This window comes from Catharus ustulatus, chromosome 5 (assembly GCF_009819885.2).
Source record: "Catharus ustulatus isolate bCatUst1 chromosome 5, bCatUst1.pri.v2, whole genome shotgun sequence".
In the NCBI taxonomy this organism is placed as follows: Eukaryota; Metazoa; Chordata; class Aves; order Passeriformes; family Turdidae; genus Catharus; species Catharus ustulatus.
Window position 1 is genome coordinate 29,878,237 of NC_046225.1, and position 18,782 is coordinate 29,897,018.

At 40.1% G+C, this 18,782-nt stretch overlaps 1 protein-coding gene across 9 annotated transcripts in view; it reads left to right on the plus strand.

Annotated features, from left to right (window-relative positions):
• TMEM131L (transmembrane 131 like) overlaps nt 1-15,954 on the plus strand; it is a 90,589-nt gene extending 74,635 nt beyond the window's left edge. For 7 of the 9 annotated variants that reach the window (XM_033059542.1, XM_033059550.2, XM_033059544.1 and 4 more), the window contains 10 exons: nt 820-974; nt 2,251-2,375; nt 4,683-4,840; nt 5,696-5,878; nt 6,924-7,002; nt 8,009-8,094; nt 9,851-9,971; nt 13,019-13,107; nt 13,926-14,068; nt 15,542-15,954. In XM_033059542.1, the coding sequence (XP_032915433.1) occupies nt 820-974; nt 2,251-2,375; nt 4,683-4,840; nt 5,696-5,878; nt 6,924-7,002; nt 8,009-8,094; nt 9,851-9,971; nt 13,019-13,107; nt 13,926-14,068; nt 15,542-15,820 (1,418 nt within the window). In that variant the 3' untranslated portion in view covers nt 15,821-15,954. The remainder of the gene's footprint in view (nt 1-819; nt 975-2,250; nt 2,376-4,682; nt 4,841-5,695; nt 5,879-6,923; nt 7,003-8,008; nt 8,095-9,850; nt 9,972-13,018; nt 13,108-13,925; nt 14,069-15,541) is intronic. The other 2 variants (XM_033059543.1, XM_033059551.1) reach the window with 1 other exon arrangement.
• Nucleotides 15,955-18,782: the final 2,828 nt, after the last annotated feature.

An 18,782-nucleotide genomic window follows, 5' to 3' on the forward strand; every position in this document is an offset into this window, starting at 1 on the left:
TAGTTGGTTGGTAGGTAACTGTAAAAATGTTTGGGTGTGCCTTTCCCAGTTGAGAAGGCCAGTTCAGTTCAGTAAGTGATGACATTTCTCACACAAGAGCAGCTGAGAGCCTCGGCAGCAGATCACTGGATGTAGTGCAGACCTGTGAGATAACTGGAACTGATCAGAGGCAAAGTTAATTCTGTTGTGTCCTATCTTGGCCCAGGCAGAGGAATATGACTCAACTGAGCAACTCAGCTAGTTGTTGAAGGAGGCTTCCTTTTGAAGCTTTCATCTTTTGGACTCTTAGATCAAAATAATTCTTCCTCACAAGCCTCTAAAGTAAAAGAATTATTAATGTGGAACTCATGCTAAAGAAAGGATGACTTCCCTTTGTCTTCATAGTGAATGCAGAGAACACTTCAGAGGTGTCAAGCACCAAGTAAAGGCTGTTTTTTCTCCCCACTCAGCTTGCAGAGTTTTTTCCTCTGTTATTTTAGTCCACTGTTCTCTAGCTTCAGACTCTACCTTACAGACCCATGGCTGAGCCCCAAGTAGTTCAAATTCAGATGAGATGAGCGGGACTTGGGTAATCTATGCACGCACTGGGAGTGGTGTGCTCATGACCATGAACCAACACAAAGCTATTTTTTGCAACTGCTGTAAGAATTTTTACACAGCATTAGCTTTTGATTTTTAAATTTTCAGTATCATGAGCCTAGATGTTAGTCTGGTAGTGTTTTGGTAAGCAACGCAAGGCTGTTTTTAAAGAAACGTATGTGGTTATCACTGGGAGCCTCTTCTCTTCCCATGCAAATTGTTGTTATTGTTTAATTGTAGGGAATAGCCAGCAAGTGCCTCTTGGGAGTGAAACAGAAAACTGTGAGACTTTAAGAACGCAGATCAACCAAAAACCTACAACAGAGAAAAAGATTAATATGGGACCTAAGGAAGAGACTCCATGCTGTGCAAAAGAGGAGATTATTTCTTCTGAGGTTTGTATTGTGGTCTTTCTGTTTTTCAAATTTAAAATTATCTATTTATAGTTTATGTATGTATATATACACATGTAGGTATGTATGTGTATGTAGGGACTACTGTGTAGAGTCACAGATCTGAAATACTGTAAATCAGTACAGTATGAGTAAATGAGTGAATGAGGAGGTATGCAGATGTGCTGTCCCACATCCGTTGTGTATTAATGCTGCTTTTCTGAATGGTGAACAGTTTGGGTAAAAATCAGAACAGCCATATCACAGCCAGAGATTGCTATTGTCAGAGCAGGCACAAGCTACTGTAATCTAATGCCAACTATCAGCCACGCTAATGATGTGGGAACATTCTCTGGAGGGGAAGGGTGGGCATATCAGCCTTCATTTGCAGGCCTGTTCTCCAAACCCTGAGCTTTGCATCAGAAGCTTGCATTTGAGAGTACAGCAGCAGAAGCCCTTTATCAGACTGTGAAGTTGCTGAGAAGGATCATTCTTCACACCTGGTTTCTGAGTATGATAAACACATCAGACTGTACCTTTGTTGCAGGCAGCATAAAACACTAAAAGAACTTAATCAGGCAATTGGTAAACTTGTGAATATATATTATGTTTGTATTCTGTCTACTGGATAGAAATCCCATGGCAAAACGGTGTAAGGAAGAATTGCTTACATTGCTTGGGGAATATGTCAGAAAAGACATGGTCTGTGCTTTGGGAACTGCTTCAAACTTCTTTCCATGGTGTGGCTGATGGTGTTCGGTTTTTTTCTTGAATTTTTTAAAATGACTAATATTTGTTGGTAACTTACTCCATAATTTCCTCAGCTGTAATTCAAATGAATGCCTTCTCCCACCCCCCAGCTGCTGAGGAAAGGGAGGATTTATTGCTGCTGAACTTGCACACCAGCTGATCATAAATCTGGCAGATGTTTTTGTTTTTAGCACCTTGGGAATTTAATTGACTGCTTTACTTTTTCTGCCTCCATTTTTTTATTTCCCTGAAAGTCAAGAGCTAGATGCTGTGACAGGGAAAATGCTAAGTTTTGGAATTCAAAAATTTCTCTCTCATCATCTCTTGCTCTCATTATAGACAGAGTCTTGGAAAGACTGGTTTAATTGATGGTACTGTGGATAGCCACTAAATCATGAAGTAACTATGCATTTGGGTTGGGTCATTTTGTCCAGAGAAATTTAATTAGAAAAATCCAATGGAGTTCATTGACTAAGTTAAGTTCATTTTATAATGTATGTATTGTCTCAGGTTGTATTTTTGCCTTTAGCAAGAAGATGCATATAGGATGAAGAAATCTCAGGAGAAAAAGGAAGGAAATTTACCAAATATTAATTGGAATAGAAATAGAACATCTAGGAAAAATAAGAAGAAGAATGTAACTATATCTACAAGGTATGTATTACCTCACCAAATCATGAAGAAAAACAGAGTAGCTGTAATGTTTCTGCAGGTTTTGCATAATACATTAGGCAGGATTGTTTTATCTATTTAAATAAGCACACTTTAATTCTGGCCCGAGCATTTATTTTTAGGAATGTGCAGTACTAAGTATCACCAGCAAAACAAAAAATTTAAAAATACTCCATTTGTAAATCTGCATGTATATAGATGCAGCCCATAACGCATAGCAGTGGTAACTTTCTGTAAGAGTCTGGAATGTCCTGTCTCTGAAATTCAGATGGTTAGCTTCCTTCCCCTTGTGTATTGTGTGGAAAAGTTCTGGTCATGTATTCTCTTCAATGAAAAAAGGAAAATAAAATCGTTGAAATAATTCTACCTTCAGGAGAGTCATCTGGTGTATTGAGTCACTGGGGGAATGTTGTGCTCTACTAATTTTGGAAGAGAAACATGTAGAAATGAGACAGCGGCTTGCATTTTTGCTATAATGATTAAAAAAACTAAAGCAGCACTAGATTCTAAAAGAATATTGAGTGAGCACTGTGGAAAGTTACAGTAATTTCACGATTACAAGCCACACCATTTTGACTAAAATTTTGCTCCCAACCCGGAAGTACGGCTTACACTCAGGAGTGGCCAATATATGAACAAATTTTGGAAATTTCCCAACCTGAAAGTCCAAGCCCGCAGCAGCCACGAGCCAAGCTGGAACCCGCCTGGCCCTGGGCGGCAGTGCAGCGGTGGCGCAGCGGCAGCACTGCCTAGCCCTGGGGGAATGCGGCGGCGCTGCCCAGCCCTGGGCAGCGCAGTGGTGCTCTGCAGCCCCGGGAAGCGCGGCAGTGCTCCACGGCCCTGGGAAGTGCAACGGTGCTGCCCAGCCCCGGGAAGTGTGCGGTGGCAGCGGCCGGGCACGCCGCACCCCCACTTCCTGGCGGCAGCAGCCAGGGACGGTGTACCCCCACTTCCTGGCGACAGCAGCCGGGCACGTTGCTCTCCCTCTTCCCGGCAACAGCAGCTGGGGACGCCGCACCCCCGCTTCCCGGCAGCAGCAACCAGGGACGCCACTCCCCTGCTTCCCGGCGGCAGCGGCCGGGCACGCCGCACCCCCGCTTCTTGGTGGCAGCAGCAAGCGGGGCCGGGCCCGCTCCCTGGCGGCCACCCCAAGTAGGGCCGAGCTAGTAAACCCCATGATCACACGATTCTGTTACTAATTGGCAACTTTGTGAAAGTTGCACACGGGTCCTCACTATGAATGACAGTGCAGCTTATAATCAGGTGCAGCTTGTAATCGTGAAATTACTGCACTTTTTTTCTCCCTGAGAATTGTTTTAATGCATTTTAAAGCCAGTTGAAAATTACTTTAATGCATTTTAAAGTCAGTTGAAAATTACTTTTAAATATTTTTTTATTATGTTTTAAATTTAAGTTGTTTGGATTATTAAAAATACCAGTTACAAACTGCTACTAGAATGGAAAAACTTCTGAGGAGAAAATCCTACTCTTTCTCCTCCCCTAGTCCTTTGAATTAAGGTCACAATTTTACAAAGACTTCACAGACTTAATTTTTATTGTGAGTGCTTCTATTGAGGTCAGTGGATTTTAAAAGGAGATTGTAAACCTGAAAGGGCTGTTATAACTCATTGTACACAAATTTCTATTCATTTTGTGGGAGGTCAGTACATGTCTAAATCTTTGCTGGATGCACACGTTTGTAGGTAGAAAGGATAAAAACCAAGCAGTGAAGTACTGAAGTTCCTTGAACCAATTCAGCAGTTGCTACTTTTTGAGTTAAGATGGAACCATTCCATTTCTGCAGAAATTTGACAGCTGACTTTTAATAATTTTTCCTTAATACTCTCTGATTATGATATTGGATGCAGACATTCCATTTCACATTTACCAGCCAAAATTTAAGATTGCTTCAGATGTGCTTTTACTCTAGTTATAGTTATGACAGTGAAATGAACACAGGGCACATTTTTCTTTGTATCTAGATCTTTGTATACAGCCAGACTGTGCTTATCCCTGTAACGTCTGATTGCCTTCTGCCAAGTGCATTAGGGAATGGAGTTAAATATGCACGCCATTTTGCCTCTCCCCCAAAGAAGTAGTAGTCTGTGTGGTAGGATATTGCATTTTGAGGAAGGCTTTTTTAGGTTTCTGTAAAGTTAGGGAATAAGACTCCCAAACTTGTTGTGTCCCCTTGATAGCTGTGTGAGTTGAAGTGTTGAATGCCTGAAAAGGAAAAATGCAGATGAAATGTAAAATGCAAACATGTTTTTGGGGTTGTGGTTTTATTAGGGTCCCTGAGCAGAGTGAGTTGAAGCACATGTGCAGTGAATTTGAAAGACCGGATCTGAGAGCAAATATTGGAATGAGAGCCTGGTGTCCTCAGAGTAACGGGGAAAATTGTAAAGCAGACCAAAAAGCTGGGAGCTTGTCCATACAGGGAGAAACAGGTATGCAATCTTAATTGTCTTAAAATGGGGAAAGAACACAATGTGGGTTTTGTGGCAGTAGAGCATTCCTTACTTGAGAGACCTGTACTTTTCTCCCTTTTGAGCCCTGATGCAAAGATGACAGGACTGGTATGATGCTGAAATAATAGCTGCTCCTTTCTGAAGGGCTCTGCATGGTTCTCCATGGGGTGGGTTGGTGGTGCAAACCAGAACATGAATCTGAAGCAATGATCCATCAGTTCTTGGTGAAGGAAAGACAGACTGATAGTCTGCTTTTATGTTCAAAAGAAAGCTAGTATTAACTGAATCAAGTGTATCACTTTTAAAAAACACCACTAGCTTGGGTACCTGCTTCCTGCCTCTCCATCAGGATTTTAATCATCTGTTCTCCTTGACTTCAGGGAAGAGGAAATCTGAAGGAGGATATAAATTACTATAGGATTGTCCTTTGCATCTCTGATGAGATAATAAGAAAAGGGAATCTATCACTTATGAATTAATTACTTGCAACATTTTCTCCTTGCTCTTAGTATGCACGTTACATCCTGACCTACAGCCAGGATATGTTTGGAGTATTAAGTATGTATTTCAAAGGACAGTGTGCACTTCCTCTTTCAACCTATTACCTATAGCAGCACTGTATCCTCACTTGCATTCATTTTACTGGGATATCATGTGGGTTGGAAGCTCCTTGTGTTAGGGGCTGGTTTAGTTACTGAAGTTATCAGTAAGTATTATTCTCTCTCTTATCAGTAAATTCAGAGAATCCATGTAAATTCATAATTCAGATTACTTTTCCCTGGCAAAACTCTCTTAAATGCTGTGTTGGTTTTCTGGTTTTCCCAACTTCTTTAGAAAACTTCTACAGATCCAGAAAGAAGCGTTTGGAGAAGTTTTGTTCTGATTCAAGCTCAGATTGTGGAAGTTCGTCAGGAAGTGTTCGTGCAAGTCGTGGGAGCTGGGGTAGCTGGAGCAGTACTAGCAGTTCAGATGGAGATAAAAAGCCAATTATAACTACCAGGCATTTTCTTCCATCCAGTAAGTTTTGCAAACAGCACCTCTTCACAGTAGTGAGCAGAGTTTTAGCCTTCCTGCTGAATGGAAAGGCCTGTCAAGGTGTGGGGCACATAAATTGTCTTTTGTAGAGCACCTCTTAGACACACAAGGAGAAATGTAAAGAACTTTCTTTTTGACAAGAAGTATCATATGTTCAGTGGAGATGAAGATGACTGTCAGGCTCCTCAATGAGCAGTATGCACTGTTAGTTGTCATGGAAGGATGGGAGAACTGAGAGTCACTAGCCAAAGCAATTTCTGCCTTTGAATTTGTTTCATCACATTATTTGTTGTTTTTAAACATTAAAACTATTTAAATAATGCACAAATGAGGAATGTGTGAAAGCAGTTCAGATCTCAGGATGCTGGGTTTGGATAGGTGTATTTGAGACGCAAGTAATCAGAACACCTGAGCCGCTTGACTATGAGAAATGGGAGCTGTGGTTCATTACTACAATTCTTGAATACCTGAATATCACTAAAGTAGTTGAAAGTCACTGCCATAATTACCTAGAGTGATGTGGCACAAGAAGTAAATTTGAAAGTGCTGAAGTAACACCAGTAAACCCAGCTTTGGGTACCTGCAAAAAGATGGTTTGAATGATTTAAAAATATGCAGAAACTTTCATGTGCACTTGTGTACATATAAAACTTTACATTACTAAATGATAGTGTGTGATCTGTCTGAATCTGTGATTTAATAGATAACAAATCATGTGTATATGGTTTTCCTCTTTGTTCAAATTATAATGCCTCTTAAAAATCAAAAAATAAGTAATTCTAAATTCAGACTTAATTTGATAGTAACAAGGAACCTCTCCATTAAGGCTGTGGTAATCACTTCTAAATCATAAAATACATGTTAATACTATGGACCTAGGTAGCGTGCCTTGAAATTGATGCAGTTAGTGATAATCCAGTGTGAGAGAAAACTTTACACCATTGACGATTCTATTTGTGTTTATGTATATTCTGTGCATACTTCTTTTTTAAGGATCTTTGATCTTCACAGTCATTCTTTTCTTTAGGAGAGAATATTTCACAAAATGATTTTCCATCTGAAACTCCTATCACTCTAAATCTGTCTCATAAAATCTGCAATACCAGGTAAAATTTGAATCTACAGCCATAAGTCGTTAAAGAAAACACCAACTTGAAGCCTTTCTCAGTCTGATAAATAATGCCTAATGTCTTGTAATTTTTTATGATCCTCTGATTGTACTTAGTAGTTGGAAGAAGAATCTTCTTCAGTACGTAAAAAGATATAAGCAAAATTGATTGTGTTGCAGAAGTACAACAAAAACTTCCAAATGGAAAAAAAAATGGAAATTGGTTTTCCTCTTTCACTTCCTCCAGATCCTAGCAACTTACTACTTTGCCATTGCTGCTTAGCTGTATTAAAGTTTTAGTGGTTTTTTTTTAAAAAGGTGGGAATAAGACTTTCAAGTTGATGTTATTCTTTTAATGGGAATAATGTTCTCCTAGTATACAGCATGAAAATTGATTCTTCCCTCCCCCACATTCTTTTCTCCCTCTTTACTATAGTAGTTTTTATACAATATTTATTACTGTGATTCCTCATTTCACTTCTCATTCACCACTCTCTGTTTCACTAGAAGGAATAATCCAGTCCTTTGCCTTTGGGATTCTGGTGCTTGAAAATGTTTCCTTTTATTAATTTTGACTAGTTTCTTTAATGGGTTTGGATGAATATCAAATTCATGCTCATGTGTCTGTGTCTTCATGGACATATAAATAAACTCACCAGAAAGCTGTTTAAACATTATAAGAGGTCCTACTGATCTTCATGAACTATAGCTTGATTTCCAGTTTTAGAGAAGAGCAGTTAAATTAATTTGATGCTTGGATAATAAAAATGGGGTAATTAAGGTGTATTAATTTTATTCATTTTGCATGTGTGATAAGTAGCTGGCTTTTAATTGGGAAAAATAACTTCCAAAAATTGCACAGTGGTAATTCAGAAAGAGTAGAAATCGAGACAGTGGGAAAGCAATAGCAACCATGATAGTCATTAGAATATTTTTTACATCTCTGTATATTTCCTTTGAAATAGTTTGGAATGTGAGACTTAAGAAATTAAATTTTCATTCAGCAGAGACGTGAACAGCATCCCCCAATATCCTGAAACCTTATGTCCCAATTTCACTGACATGGCTGCAGATCCTGACAAAAATAAAGGTCAGTATTAACAAATTAAGCTGTTTTTTTCACACTTTGTCAAGCAATTTTAGTGATGTTGCTAATAACGCATGCACCAACTTGATAGACACATTGTTACTAAACCTTGACTTGCTTCTAAGCTAGTTAGGTGCAAAGTTAGCAAATGAAAGCTTAAAACCTTGTCAGTTTTTGCTTATAACCTTGATAATTTTTGCTGCATCTTCTCTGTGTGAAGGTAACATTTAGCTTTAAACTCATGTTCTAGGTATTCTTTCTTTTTTTCATCTTCTTGCTGTGCACAGATTAATGTCCAGAAGCAGTGCAGCTGGGCGATCAAGAACACTGCTTGCTGTGTTAGACATCAAATCAAACATGACTGTTTTTCTCTCTAAATTTCCACAGCTGGGACTTGCTCTCTTAGAAAACAATAATGAGTGAGGTTGTGTAGCTGTGGGAAATAGAAACTCTCAGAAAGCTGTGTGAAAGCAAATCTCAGGATGGAGAAATGCAAGAATGCTGAAGATGCAAGGACAAGAAACAATAGGAATATAAGTTGCGTAGAGACAGACCTTAGGAAAATATTTTAAGTAAGATAATAGAAATATGTAAGCTTAATAATGAAGTTTTATCCATTCTTTTAAACTATTACGAGCAAGCATTGTTCAAAGCAAGATGTATGTGCAGCTTTGTTAATTGGCTTAAGCAAACGCTTAACTTTTAATACTCTGCTATTGGCTAGAAAGTTGTTAAAAGACTTTGTAAGAAAGAGAACTTCCTCTCCTGTTGTAAGCATCTGAAGCTGTTTCCATCTCCCTTGCTTGGTTCTGTAAAATGAGGCTGACTGTGATGGAATAAAACTTTGAGACAGCTGCTCCAGCAGTCCCATCCCATTGTTTGCATACATATATATGTAAATATAAAATAAGAGAAAAAAATATCTCAGGAACCCAGCAAGTAGCCCTGTTAAAATTCTTGAGTTTTCATTGTTTGTATCTCAGAGCATAGTAATACTAGGTTTTTGAGTGGGATTCATAAAAGGCATCATGCTGCATGGTGAGCTGGAGTTTGAAAGCTAGTCAGAACACATTCCCCACCCTTCTGCTGATAGGATGCAAATGCTGATTAACCTTCTTCCATGGTATTAGTACGTGTCAATGAAATAGAGCCAACTTTGCAACCATTGTCTCATGAACATTGATAATGTGGACGTTTTCTTTTCCCCAGCTGCCAGTTCTCATATAGTTGATAGGAACCACATATCTGTGGGCAGTCAGGAGACTCAGTCCATGAAGAGCGGCACAATGAATATCTGCCCTAGGGGCTAAATACAGCATTTAATGAGTTCACAAATTCTCTGGTCGGGAATGGCTCCACTCTGTTAGAAACTCTGTTCCTGCTGTATTTGTATAGTTGGACTTCAGAGATGACTGTGGGGTGGGGACAAGGAGGCCAGTGAGGACTTGCATCCCTGCTGTCTGTCCTGCTATGTGGAAATGTGCCACTTTGATACTGGCAGCTGAATGGTTAAGGACCCTCAGTAGGAATTTCTTGCCCCTCTTTCTTGAATTACAGTCTTATGTATTTCAAAAATAGAAATTTTGAGATGCATTCAAAGACAGGCCTTCATCACAAAAAAAATTGCTTAGTAACTCTGGATTTTTTTCCTCTAGCAGACAGTCCTTATTTGGGATCTGAGAATAAAGTGTCAAGTGTGACAGAATCTGCAAATTCTCCTTCCTGTTACTCTGCATTTCATTCCCCTTTTGTTTTTTAGGTCTTTACCCAACAGGAGACTTGTGGCCTGCCCAGCCAGTCTGCGTGACAAACAGTTTGAACTACAACCTTGAGAATAATATACCATGCATGATCCAAGAAACCCCTTCTGTCCACAATAGGCAAGTTATATTTTGTGTAAAAAGTACAGACAGTGCTTTGTTCAGGTATCTATAATGCAGAAGACTGGAGTATTTGTACAAATCTGCAGAGTATTTGTAAAGGCAGATGATAGTTAAAATAAAAGTCTTTCTGCCGCTTCAAACTTAGTTCTAGTTGTCAATACTCTTCCATGAGTACATCATGATTAATTTTGCTAAGACAAAATCCCTGCTGTCCCTGTTCATGTATAGTCTAAAACCTTTTTCAAGTTTAATTACAGGAATTTCACGATTATAAGCTGCACCATTTTGACTAAAATTTTGGTCCAAACCCGGAAGTGCGGCTTATAATCAGGTGCGGCTTATATATGGACAAAGAACGAAAAGTTGCTGTTTTAGTTTGGAGGACAGGTGTCTGCTGAGAAAGGCAGGAATTTCTCTTTGAAATGGAGAATGTAAACCCCCGCCCTCCAAATTATTATAATTTTGAAATCAAGGGGCTTTCAGGCAAAGATATGGGAATTAGGAAAAACAGTTCTTTACTAGTGAAATTAAAATAGAAATACAGTACTACAAAGAAACAAACTCCAAACCCTGACAGAGTCAGAGTACAACATGACACCCCGTTAGGCAGGGTGTTGGTAGCAGTCCCATTAAATGGTGGCTGCAGTCTTCTTACAGTGACAGATGTGATTCAGTTGAAGCTGTGGTCCTGTAGAAGATGCAGTTTCCCTCTGGAGGTCCAGTGGTGATGTGGAGAAATCTGGTTTTTCTCTGGAGTCCAGTGGAGAAAGGGCTACCTTAAGTGTCCCAAAACCTCTGTTTTATCTTGGTAAGAATTGTTGGGCTCTTCCCCTTGGCTGGAGCAACTTCCAATGGGATGAAGCAATTTTATCAGTCACCCAGTGGGACTCAATGGGCCATTACCAGAAAATGAGTCGCTGGAGGAAGGATGGGTTGTGAAAAGATAAAGAACAATGCCCCGCCTGGTTTCAATGGATGGCCCATTAGCAGAGTATCTGCTGTTGAGATAAGGATCACTGCCCCCACCCTCAACAGATGGTGATAGAATAGATACCTTTTATCACACTCTGTATTGTAACCCAAGACAGTTGCTGACACCCGGACCTGCGGCTTATAATCAGGTGCAGCTTATATGAGGACAAAGAACGAAAAGTTGCCGACACCTGGAAGTGCGGCTTATAATCAGGTGCGGCTTATAATCGTGAAATTATTTACTTTTTGGAAGGCTATTAATTCCTTTCACTTCTTTTGCAGGCAGAGGACCTGGCTTTGAAATGTGTTGCCCTCTTGCTAAATGCATAGCTTGTGTATGCCACATGTGTGTTATGCAGTGTGTACTTGTGTTAAATGGCAGGAACAGACATTGTTATAAAGACAAATATTCCAGTATAAAGGTGGTTTAGGGATACAAGTTGGTATGTTTCAAGGTCTCTATATATTTGGGTTGATCTTCCTGTAGTAATGAACTTTATTAATTCTTGTATTTTACACTGCTCACACAGCAGATTTTAGTAATGAAAGATGTGCACAAACTAGTGAGCAGAAATACTCTGCCACCACATAGCAGTGAAATATGACCAGTTCTTCAAAGTTGTATCCTATCATCCAAAGTAACGGGAGAAGGGCCTGGGGCTCCTGGTGCACCGTAAGCCGTCCCTGAACCAGCAGTGTCCTTGTGGCCAGGAAAGTCTGTGGTATCCTGGAGTACATTAGGAAGAGCAATGCCAGCAGGGCAAGGGAGGTGATCCTGCTCCTCTGCTCAGCCCTGGTGAGGCACGTCTGGAGCACTGTGTCCAGTTCTGGACTCCACAGTCAATGCAACAGAGATAGGGAGCTCCTCGAGCACATCCAGCAAAGAGCTACAAAGTTGTTTAACAGTTTGGAGCCTCTCTTACAAGGAAAGGCTGAGGGAGCTGGGTCTGTTCAGCCTCAAGAAGAGAAGACTCAGAGGAGACTTTATCAATGTCTGTCACTGTCTGCAGGGAGGGTGTCAAGAGGATGGAGGCAGGCTCTGCTCAGAGGGGCCAAGCAGTAGGACAAGAGGCAGTGGGCAGAAACTAATGCACAGGAAGTTCTACCTGAACATCAGGAAGAACTTCTTTACTGTGCAAGTGACTGCACACCAGAATAGATGGTCCAGAGAGGTTGTAGAGTCTCCCTCACTGAAGATATTCAAGAAACCTCTGAACACAATCCTGTACCATGTACTCTGGGATGGTCCTGCTTGAGCAGGGAGATTGGACCTGATGACCCACTGTGGTCCCTTCCAGCCTTACCCATTCTGTGACTGCTTACCCATTCTGCTTGGACTTCACATGCAATATTGCATGCACGTCCATACAATTATTTATTGATATTTTGTACTGATAACTTAGATAGCTGCTTGGCTGAATAGTAAAATTGAAGTTTTATATTAACTCCTTTTATATGCCTACCTTGTGCAGACTAGATCCTGAGTTGGACTACTTTGAACTTGCTGCATAGCAGGGCCTGTTTTACTACTGACAAGTCTTCAGGAATTACTTTGGAAAAAAGTCTTCTTGATATTCCGAAATTATTTCAGCTAAAGAAGTCTAACCCCTAGAAATCTATGCATAGCTTAGAAAATGCACTGTTTCACAGGACTTTAGCACATTTGGTTGGGAAAATAGAAATCTCCATTTTAATTGGTATTCTCAAGCATTCAAATGTATTATGTCTTCTGCCACATCAAATCACATTATCCATGATTGTGGGGAAGAAGTACAGTTATTTTCTTGTTATGGTGAAGAAAGTTGAACCCAGTTAGATATTGCAGGATTCTGGTAGCGTCATTGCAAGTTCATTTTCTCAGAGGAAAAAGAGCTCTGTGAGAGAAATTGCTGTGATTATGTAGTGACACAGAGTAGATGCTCACAAAATTGACAAGTGGAATATGAAAAGCCTCGTGATCACTTACAGGTATTTTGCATCCAACAGCTTTATATTAAATAAGTATTTATAAATAATTTTCAGAAGTCCTGCAAATTGTTTTTGACTGCAGATTTTTCTTTTTCTTGAGACAGCTTCATTGACTGGAATGCAGCTTGTGACAGCCAGTTTTCCAACATGTATTGTTCACTAGAGTTGAATGACTATGGTGCTTTCCCAGAAGGTAAGATGAAATAAAATTTACCTATCACAGAGTATGGTTATTTTCCTCTCACCTTTTATGGAACAAAAGGCTGAACTGGTCTATACACACATGGGGGTTCATTGCTTAAGTGGACTTCATGTTTTCCAGCTGAGTGCTCTCTAGTAATAAACAATGACTGCATGTGGTGGATGAGAAGATTTGACTTTGTAAAGAGTTATTAAGCCTGAAAAAGAAGCACACAGTATGCAAGACTCTCAGAGGGAATAGAGAGAAAAGCTTTTTCCTATAGTATTACACATATCTTTTTGCACAATCTTCTTTGTTTCCCCTCTGGCAGGCTTCTGCCTTCCAGTGTGTGAAATACAAGGCCTCTTGTAACCAATCTTTCCAGGCTAGAGTTTCTTGGCTTAGGAAGCACACTGGCAGCATTCTAGAATTCTTTAGCATTACCTACCTAAGTAATAATGAAAGGTCAGACTGCAGTATCCCAGGCTGATCACTTGGGTGCTTAGAGCTGAGATATGTTGGCAGTGAGGCCTGGGGAGGTTCTACCATGCACATTCTCTCTAATAGACACTTCTCTTCAGTAGAGGGATTGCCGAGTCTTTATTCTGTCCTCCTGATAACAATTTGTTAGAGGGTGTAGTCCTGTTGACAGAAATTAATACACTTTACTGCTGTGCTACCCTGACACTGCATGAAGTCACTGAAGGATTAGGTAAGTCCCAGCCTGGCTCACTCTGAAGAAGATTCAGCATTTCTGCACTGAAATGTTATAGTAGTGTGTTCTATGTTGCAAAAGCCTTAGTTTGTCTTACTGATTTTATAAATTGCAGAAAACATGAACTACACCAGTGGCTTCCCAGGTACTGCAGCAGTGCAGAATACAGCCTTCATTGACCAGAACTGCCCCTCCACCTGGAATGCCCCTCCCAACATGCCACCTGCCTGGGAGCCTACCAGTTATATCAACTCCACAGTGAGTATTGTCACTGTGAGGCACTGCCTTTGTGTGCTCCTTGAAAGCCTTCCTAGTGTATTCCTGTCTTTTCCGTACCTGTTGCTTGCACGTTCTTCGTGAATCTAAGTAGGCTGATGTATGTGTTTAATGCTGGCATTGGTAGCCCAGGTTTTTCCCAGCTGTTTGTCAAGGATGTTACTGACCTTGTCTGCAAAATTTTAAGATGATCCTTTTGCCTGAAAATTGACTAAAATCATCTTCCATATAGGAAAATATTTTGGGCTCATGTAGTCTACTGAGACTTTTTTCTGTCAAAATCAGTGTGTCCAGTTGAGGGTAAAAACCAAAAAGTCCTGAGAGCAAAACCTAGAGAGATTTGAAAATTGAAGAGCTGAATGGACAGCTGCTCTCAGTGACTTTGACAAAGATTTTTTTTTTGGTAGGAAATCCAAGTGATTTAAGCTGGATTTGTGCAGATTTCAGAATCCTGACTTTTATCTGTTATACTCCTGACTAGCCATGCTTATGTCATCTCATAGTGCAGTGTAGTAACTTCAGTTCAAAGTAGTCTTTAATTGCATCTTCTCTTCTGCTCATATTTCAAAACACTCTATTTTATAATTTAGATTCTGTTTTTCATTTACTGTAGGTTTATTTTGAATAAAACTAAACAAATAAAGCAAGAAGTATTTTCAGCTGTAAAAATGAAAATTTTTCTGTGTTAAATAGTGGCAATACTGGTAGAAGACTTTTTCCTAAAATAAACATGGCTTTATTTCATATTTTATTCAGGAATGCCAGGAAACACAGAAGGTAGAGATTGGAAAATGCATTAGATAATTCAGTTCATATCCCTGGCGAGCTTTTCTCCGCAATACATTTCAATGTTTCATTCAGTTTTAAAAGTCCCAAGACTTCCATGACCTTCACTGAGAGACTTCCTTGCAGACTAACGCATCTTGCCCTCCAGAAGGTTCATAATAAGCTTTCAAAATTTTCTAACTAAATTCCCTACCTCCCAATTATAGTCTTATTTTTCACACTGAATATTCCTTTCTGCTCCCAGCATGCACAGTCTTTCTGGACTGATACATACTTCAGCCCTTTTCTTGTCATTCCTAGGTGTCCTCGTTAAATTTTAACTCTCAAAGTATGCATGGTGATCTCTGTGTGTCTTCTATTTCTCCTCTATTTTCCTCAACAGTCTGACCAGAACTGAGTAGTATATTGTTGTTAGAGTATTATCTGTGCTGTGCAGGGAGGAGCTCATGTGGCTTCATTCAGTGAAGGGCCTTTAAACATACAAACACACATGAATAAATGCTGCTGTAATATTTTTGGCAGCCTGTGTAATTTTCTACTTGTGGATTTCTTACATTTCTGCATAAACACTGCTTCCTCCTTCTCATTTAGTACTTAGCATTTCCAGATTTTCTTTGGCAAATGGTCCGTGTCACAGTTTCCCCATGCTGGTTTTATCTTGCTCTGCAGCCCTACCTCTCAAGCACCCGAAGCTTGTCTCCAATGTCTGGACTTTTTGGTTCCATCTGGGCACCTCAGAGTGATGTTTATGAAAGCTGCTGCCCCATCAGTGCCACAACTCAACATTCAACCCATGTGGAGAACCAGGCAGTTATGTGTAAGCAGGAATACTATCCGAGGTTTAACCCTTTCCATGCCTACATGAACTTGGACATATGGACTACAGCAGCCAATCGAAATGCAAATTTCCCACTTTCGAGGGACTCGGGTTATTGTGGAAATGTGTGAAAAGAATTTGATTTAAAAATGTGAATAAAGATGCTTGCAGTTTTGATTACTAGAGTAAGCTGGTTGCTGAATAGATTACAATGTTGGTGAATATTTTGGCACTTTTATATTGAAAATAAATTTTTTTTTACTGACATCTGAGCATTCAGTGCATTTTAAAAAGCAAAGCATATTCAGGATGCTGTTTTTTTCAGGTGAAGGCTATAAATTTAAAATTAAAATTCTTTATTGTGATTAAGGATGGTATTCTTAAGAGCGTCCATGAACTTATACTGCACATGTTTCTTCTGAAGTTTACATCCTGTGGTATAAACTAGGAGTGGTTTAGCAGTTGTAGGTACAAACTTACACCCATAAGTAATTGCACCTGTACCAAATAGTAACTGGGAACCTACCTGTTGATACAGATCGGAGAGTTTCCAAATGGTGCTACTTCTAGTATAGTTGTTCATGAGTGCAGACCTCTGGCAGTAGGGAAAAAGCTGAATTGTGGCTTGTTTATCTGGCTTCAAAATGCAGTCTGTCACTTGAACAATGTTACACTTGTGCGGTGTGGGTGAGTGTGCATTTCTTCCAGGAACTTTTCTTCCTGAGTGACTCCTGGAATTTTGTGATTTTATTTTTAGCCTTCATGTTGCAGTAGCATTTTCAGTGCATTTACTTGCACTTGTTTAAAATGCCAAAGCTTGAACTGAAAGAAATGTTTCTTTAAGAGCAGAGTTCACACCACTCTCCAAAACAGAATGATATTGTGCTGGCTCCTGTTAGGAGACTAAAACTCTGTAGTGGGACAGGCAGCTGAGGAAATGCTGCCACCCATGCCAGGACTCAGTCCAGCATGCAAGGTGTCTCTGCTTACCCTTCCTGGTAAAGCCTTTTCTTCTCCATGGCAGAGCGTGTCTGGACATCAGAGGAAGGGAGAGGCATCCCTTAGGTTTGGAGATGTCCATGGCACAAGGGCACTTGTCAGGCCTGAAGAGAGTGAAGGCAGATCCAGTAGCAGTCTTGTACAACATTCTTGCTTGAAGAAGAGCCATAAAGATGGCAGAACCAAATTCTGTGTTGTGGTCGCCACAGGCATTAATGGCAAAAGTGGCAGTGGTCATGGATCACCACATGGGAGGTTGAACATGAGGAAGAATGACATCCCTTGGAGGGTGATGCTGCAGGAGAACAGGTACCTCAGCAGGTGAACAGATTGCTACTTCATGTTAATGGCGTGACTGAATGAAGCCACATGTGACCTGCTGTAGTGGAGGTGGCAGTCCTTCTCCTCATGAGAGGTCAGACTGGAGACCATGGGGGACCAGACACTATTTTGAGGATTCTGCGAGCTTGAATAAATTCCTTACTTTTTGCTCCTTAATTTCCTCTTGCCCTTTGCTCACAGAGTGACAGGAAGACAAGAGCTCTGTTTGACAATAAGAAATCAAGACTTTGTTTTTATTCAAAAGCAGAGCAGAAAAGGCACTGCATGATAGTTCACAGCCTGCATGCAAGGCTACTTGGTAATTTGAGTTCTCAGGCCTAAATTCTGGCCCTGCTAGTCTCACCACATTGCTGAGCTATCAGACCAGCTCCTTTATCTGGAGCCATCCCACGGCTTGAAATATTTTAGCAGAAAGTGCATTTTCACAAAAGGTTTGTTTCAGTAAATCAGCAGTTACTGCAAAATAAGCTTTGTTGAAAGTTACTCTGCCAACTATGGTTCCTCATGTGTTTGGGTTAGGTCAGAAAGTGGTCAGGGACTGGTTGGGAAACTCAAAAGCTGGTACATTTACCTTCTCTAATTGCTCGTGCAGAAGGTGCTCCAAAGCCTTCCTTTGTGGTTTCAGTGTCAGAAAAATGGGATCATCACTGAATGCTTCTCTGAACTGTGGTGTTTTAATTGCTCAACCAGGAATTAGCACCTGGAGTCTGCAGCTGCTTTCTATGATGTGTTGTGCTGGGCAGGAATCTCTCTGACTCGAGTTTCATCATAAGTGCTTGTGATTCTGAAGGAAAGTTCACATATTCCTATGAACTTTGATGCTCCTGAAAATGGTACTAAGTCATAGGAAGTAGTAATAACCACTGACAAGCTTTCTGTGCACCTCTTGCCTATGGTAGGGGACTTCAGGAGAATAGGAGTGGGAATATAAACACAAAAAATACAGATTTAAAAAAAAAAAAAACGTTATCTTTTGGTTTGAAACAGAATGGAGTTCTTTATTTCCTGCATAATATTGCATGGATTTTGGATAAAAAGGCACAGGAGAGAGGAGAGGACATGGAAAACTGGGCTTAGTCGTCCTACTCAGTTTATTCTGTTAATTCCATTCAATGTTTCAAGGAGATCCTTACTTTCTGTGCACTGAAGGGAGGCTTTTCCTCAAATTTCAGTGTAAGGACATGGATTTCTTATATCTGCAACAAACTAGCAACAACCTCAAAACCCTGTGGAGTTCTGATAGGCACTGAGTCCCTGTTGTAAGTAAAGTGTATGTTCTAAACAGTCAGTCACTGGAAAAGACAGGGAAAAGTATGCAATAAGCCAAGCAAAGGCACTGGAGACTTCAGGGAGAGCAAAACCAGATAGAAATGTTTGGAAAAGAAGACCTGTGTGAAAAATTCGGTCAGACCTGTTAAAAGTGCCAACAAAAGACAAGGGGAACAAGCCACAAAGAGCTTGAGAAATACTACTAAGAAAGAAAACAATCATTCCCTTTAATCAAACCTGAACAGATCAAGAAGTTATTTCCCCAGGAGCTGTATAGTATCAGGCAAAGTTTTTCATACAACTTTTCATGACAATAATGAAAGACTGTAACAAGCTCATTAAGGTTACTAGAAATAATTGCTGCCATCAGGAGACATTTGTAGCTTAATTAGCAATCCACTTGAATGCAAGTGAGTTTGGGCTCAGTTAAAAATCATTCCTCCTAGAGTAAAGGGAAAGATTAAATAAATGATTGCTTTGTAC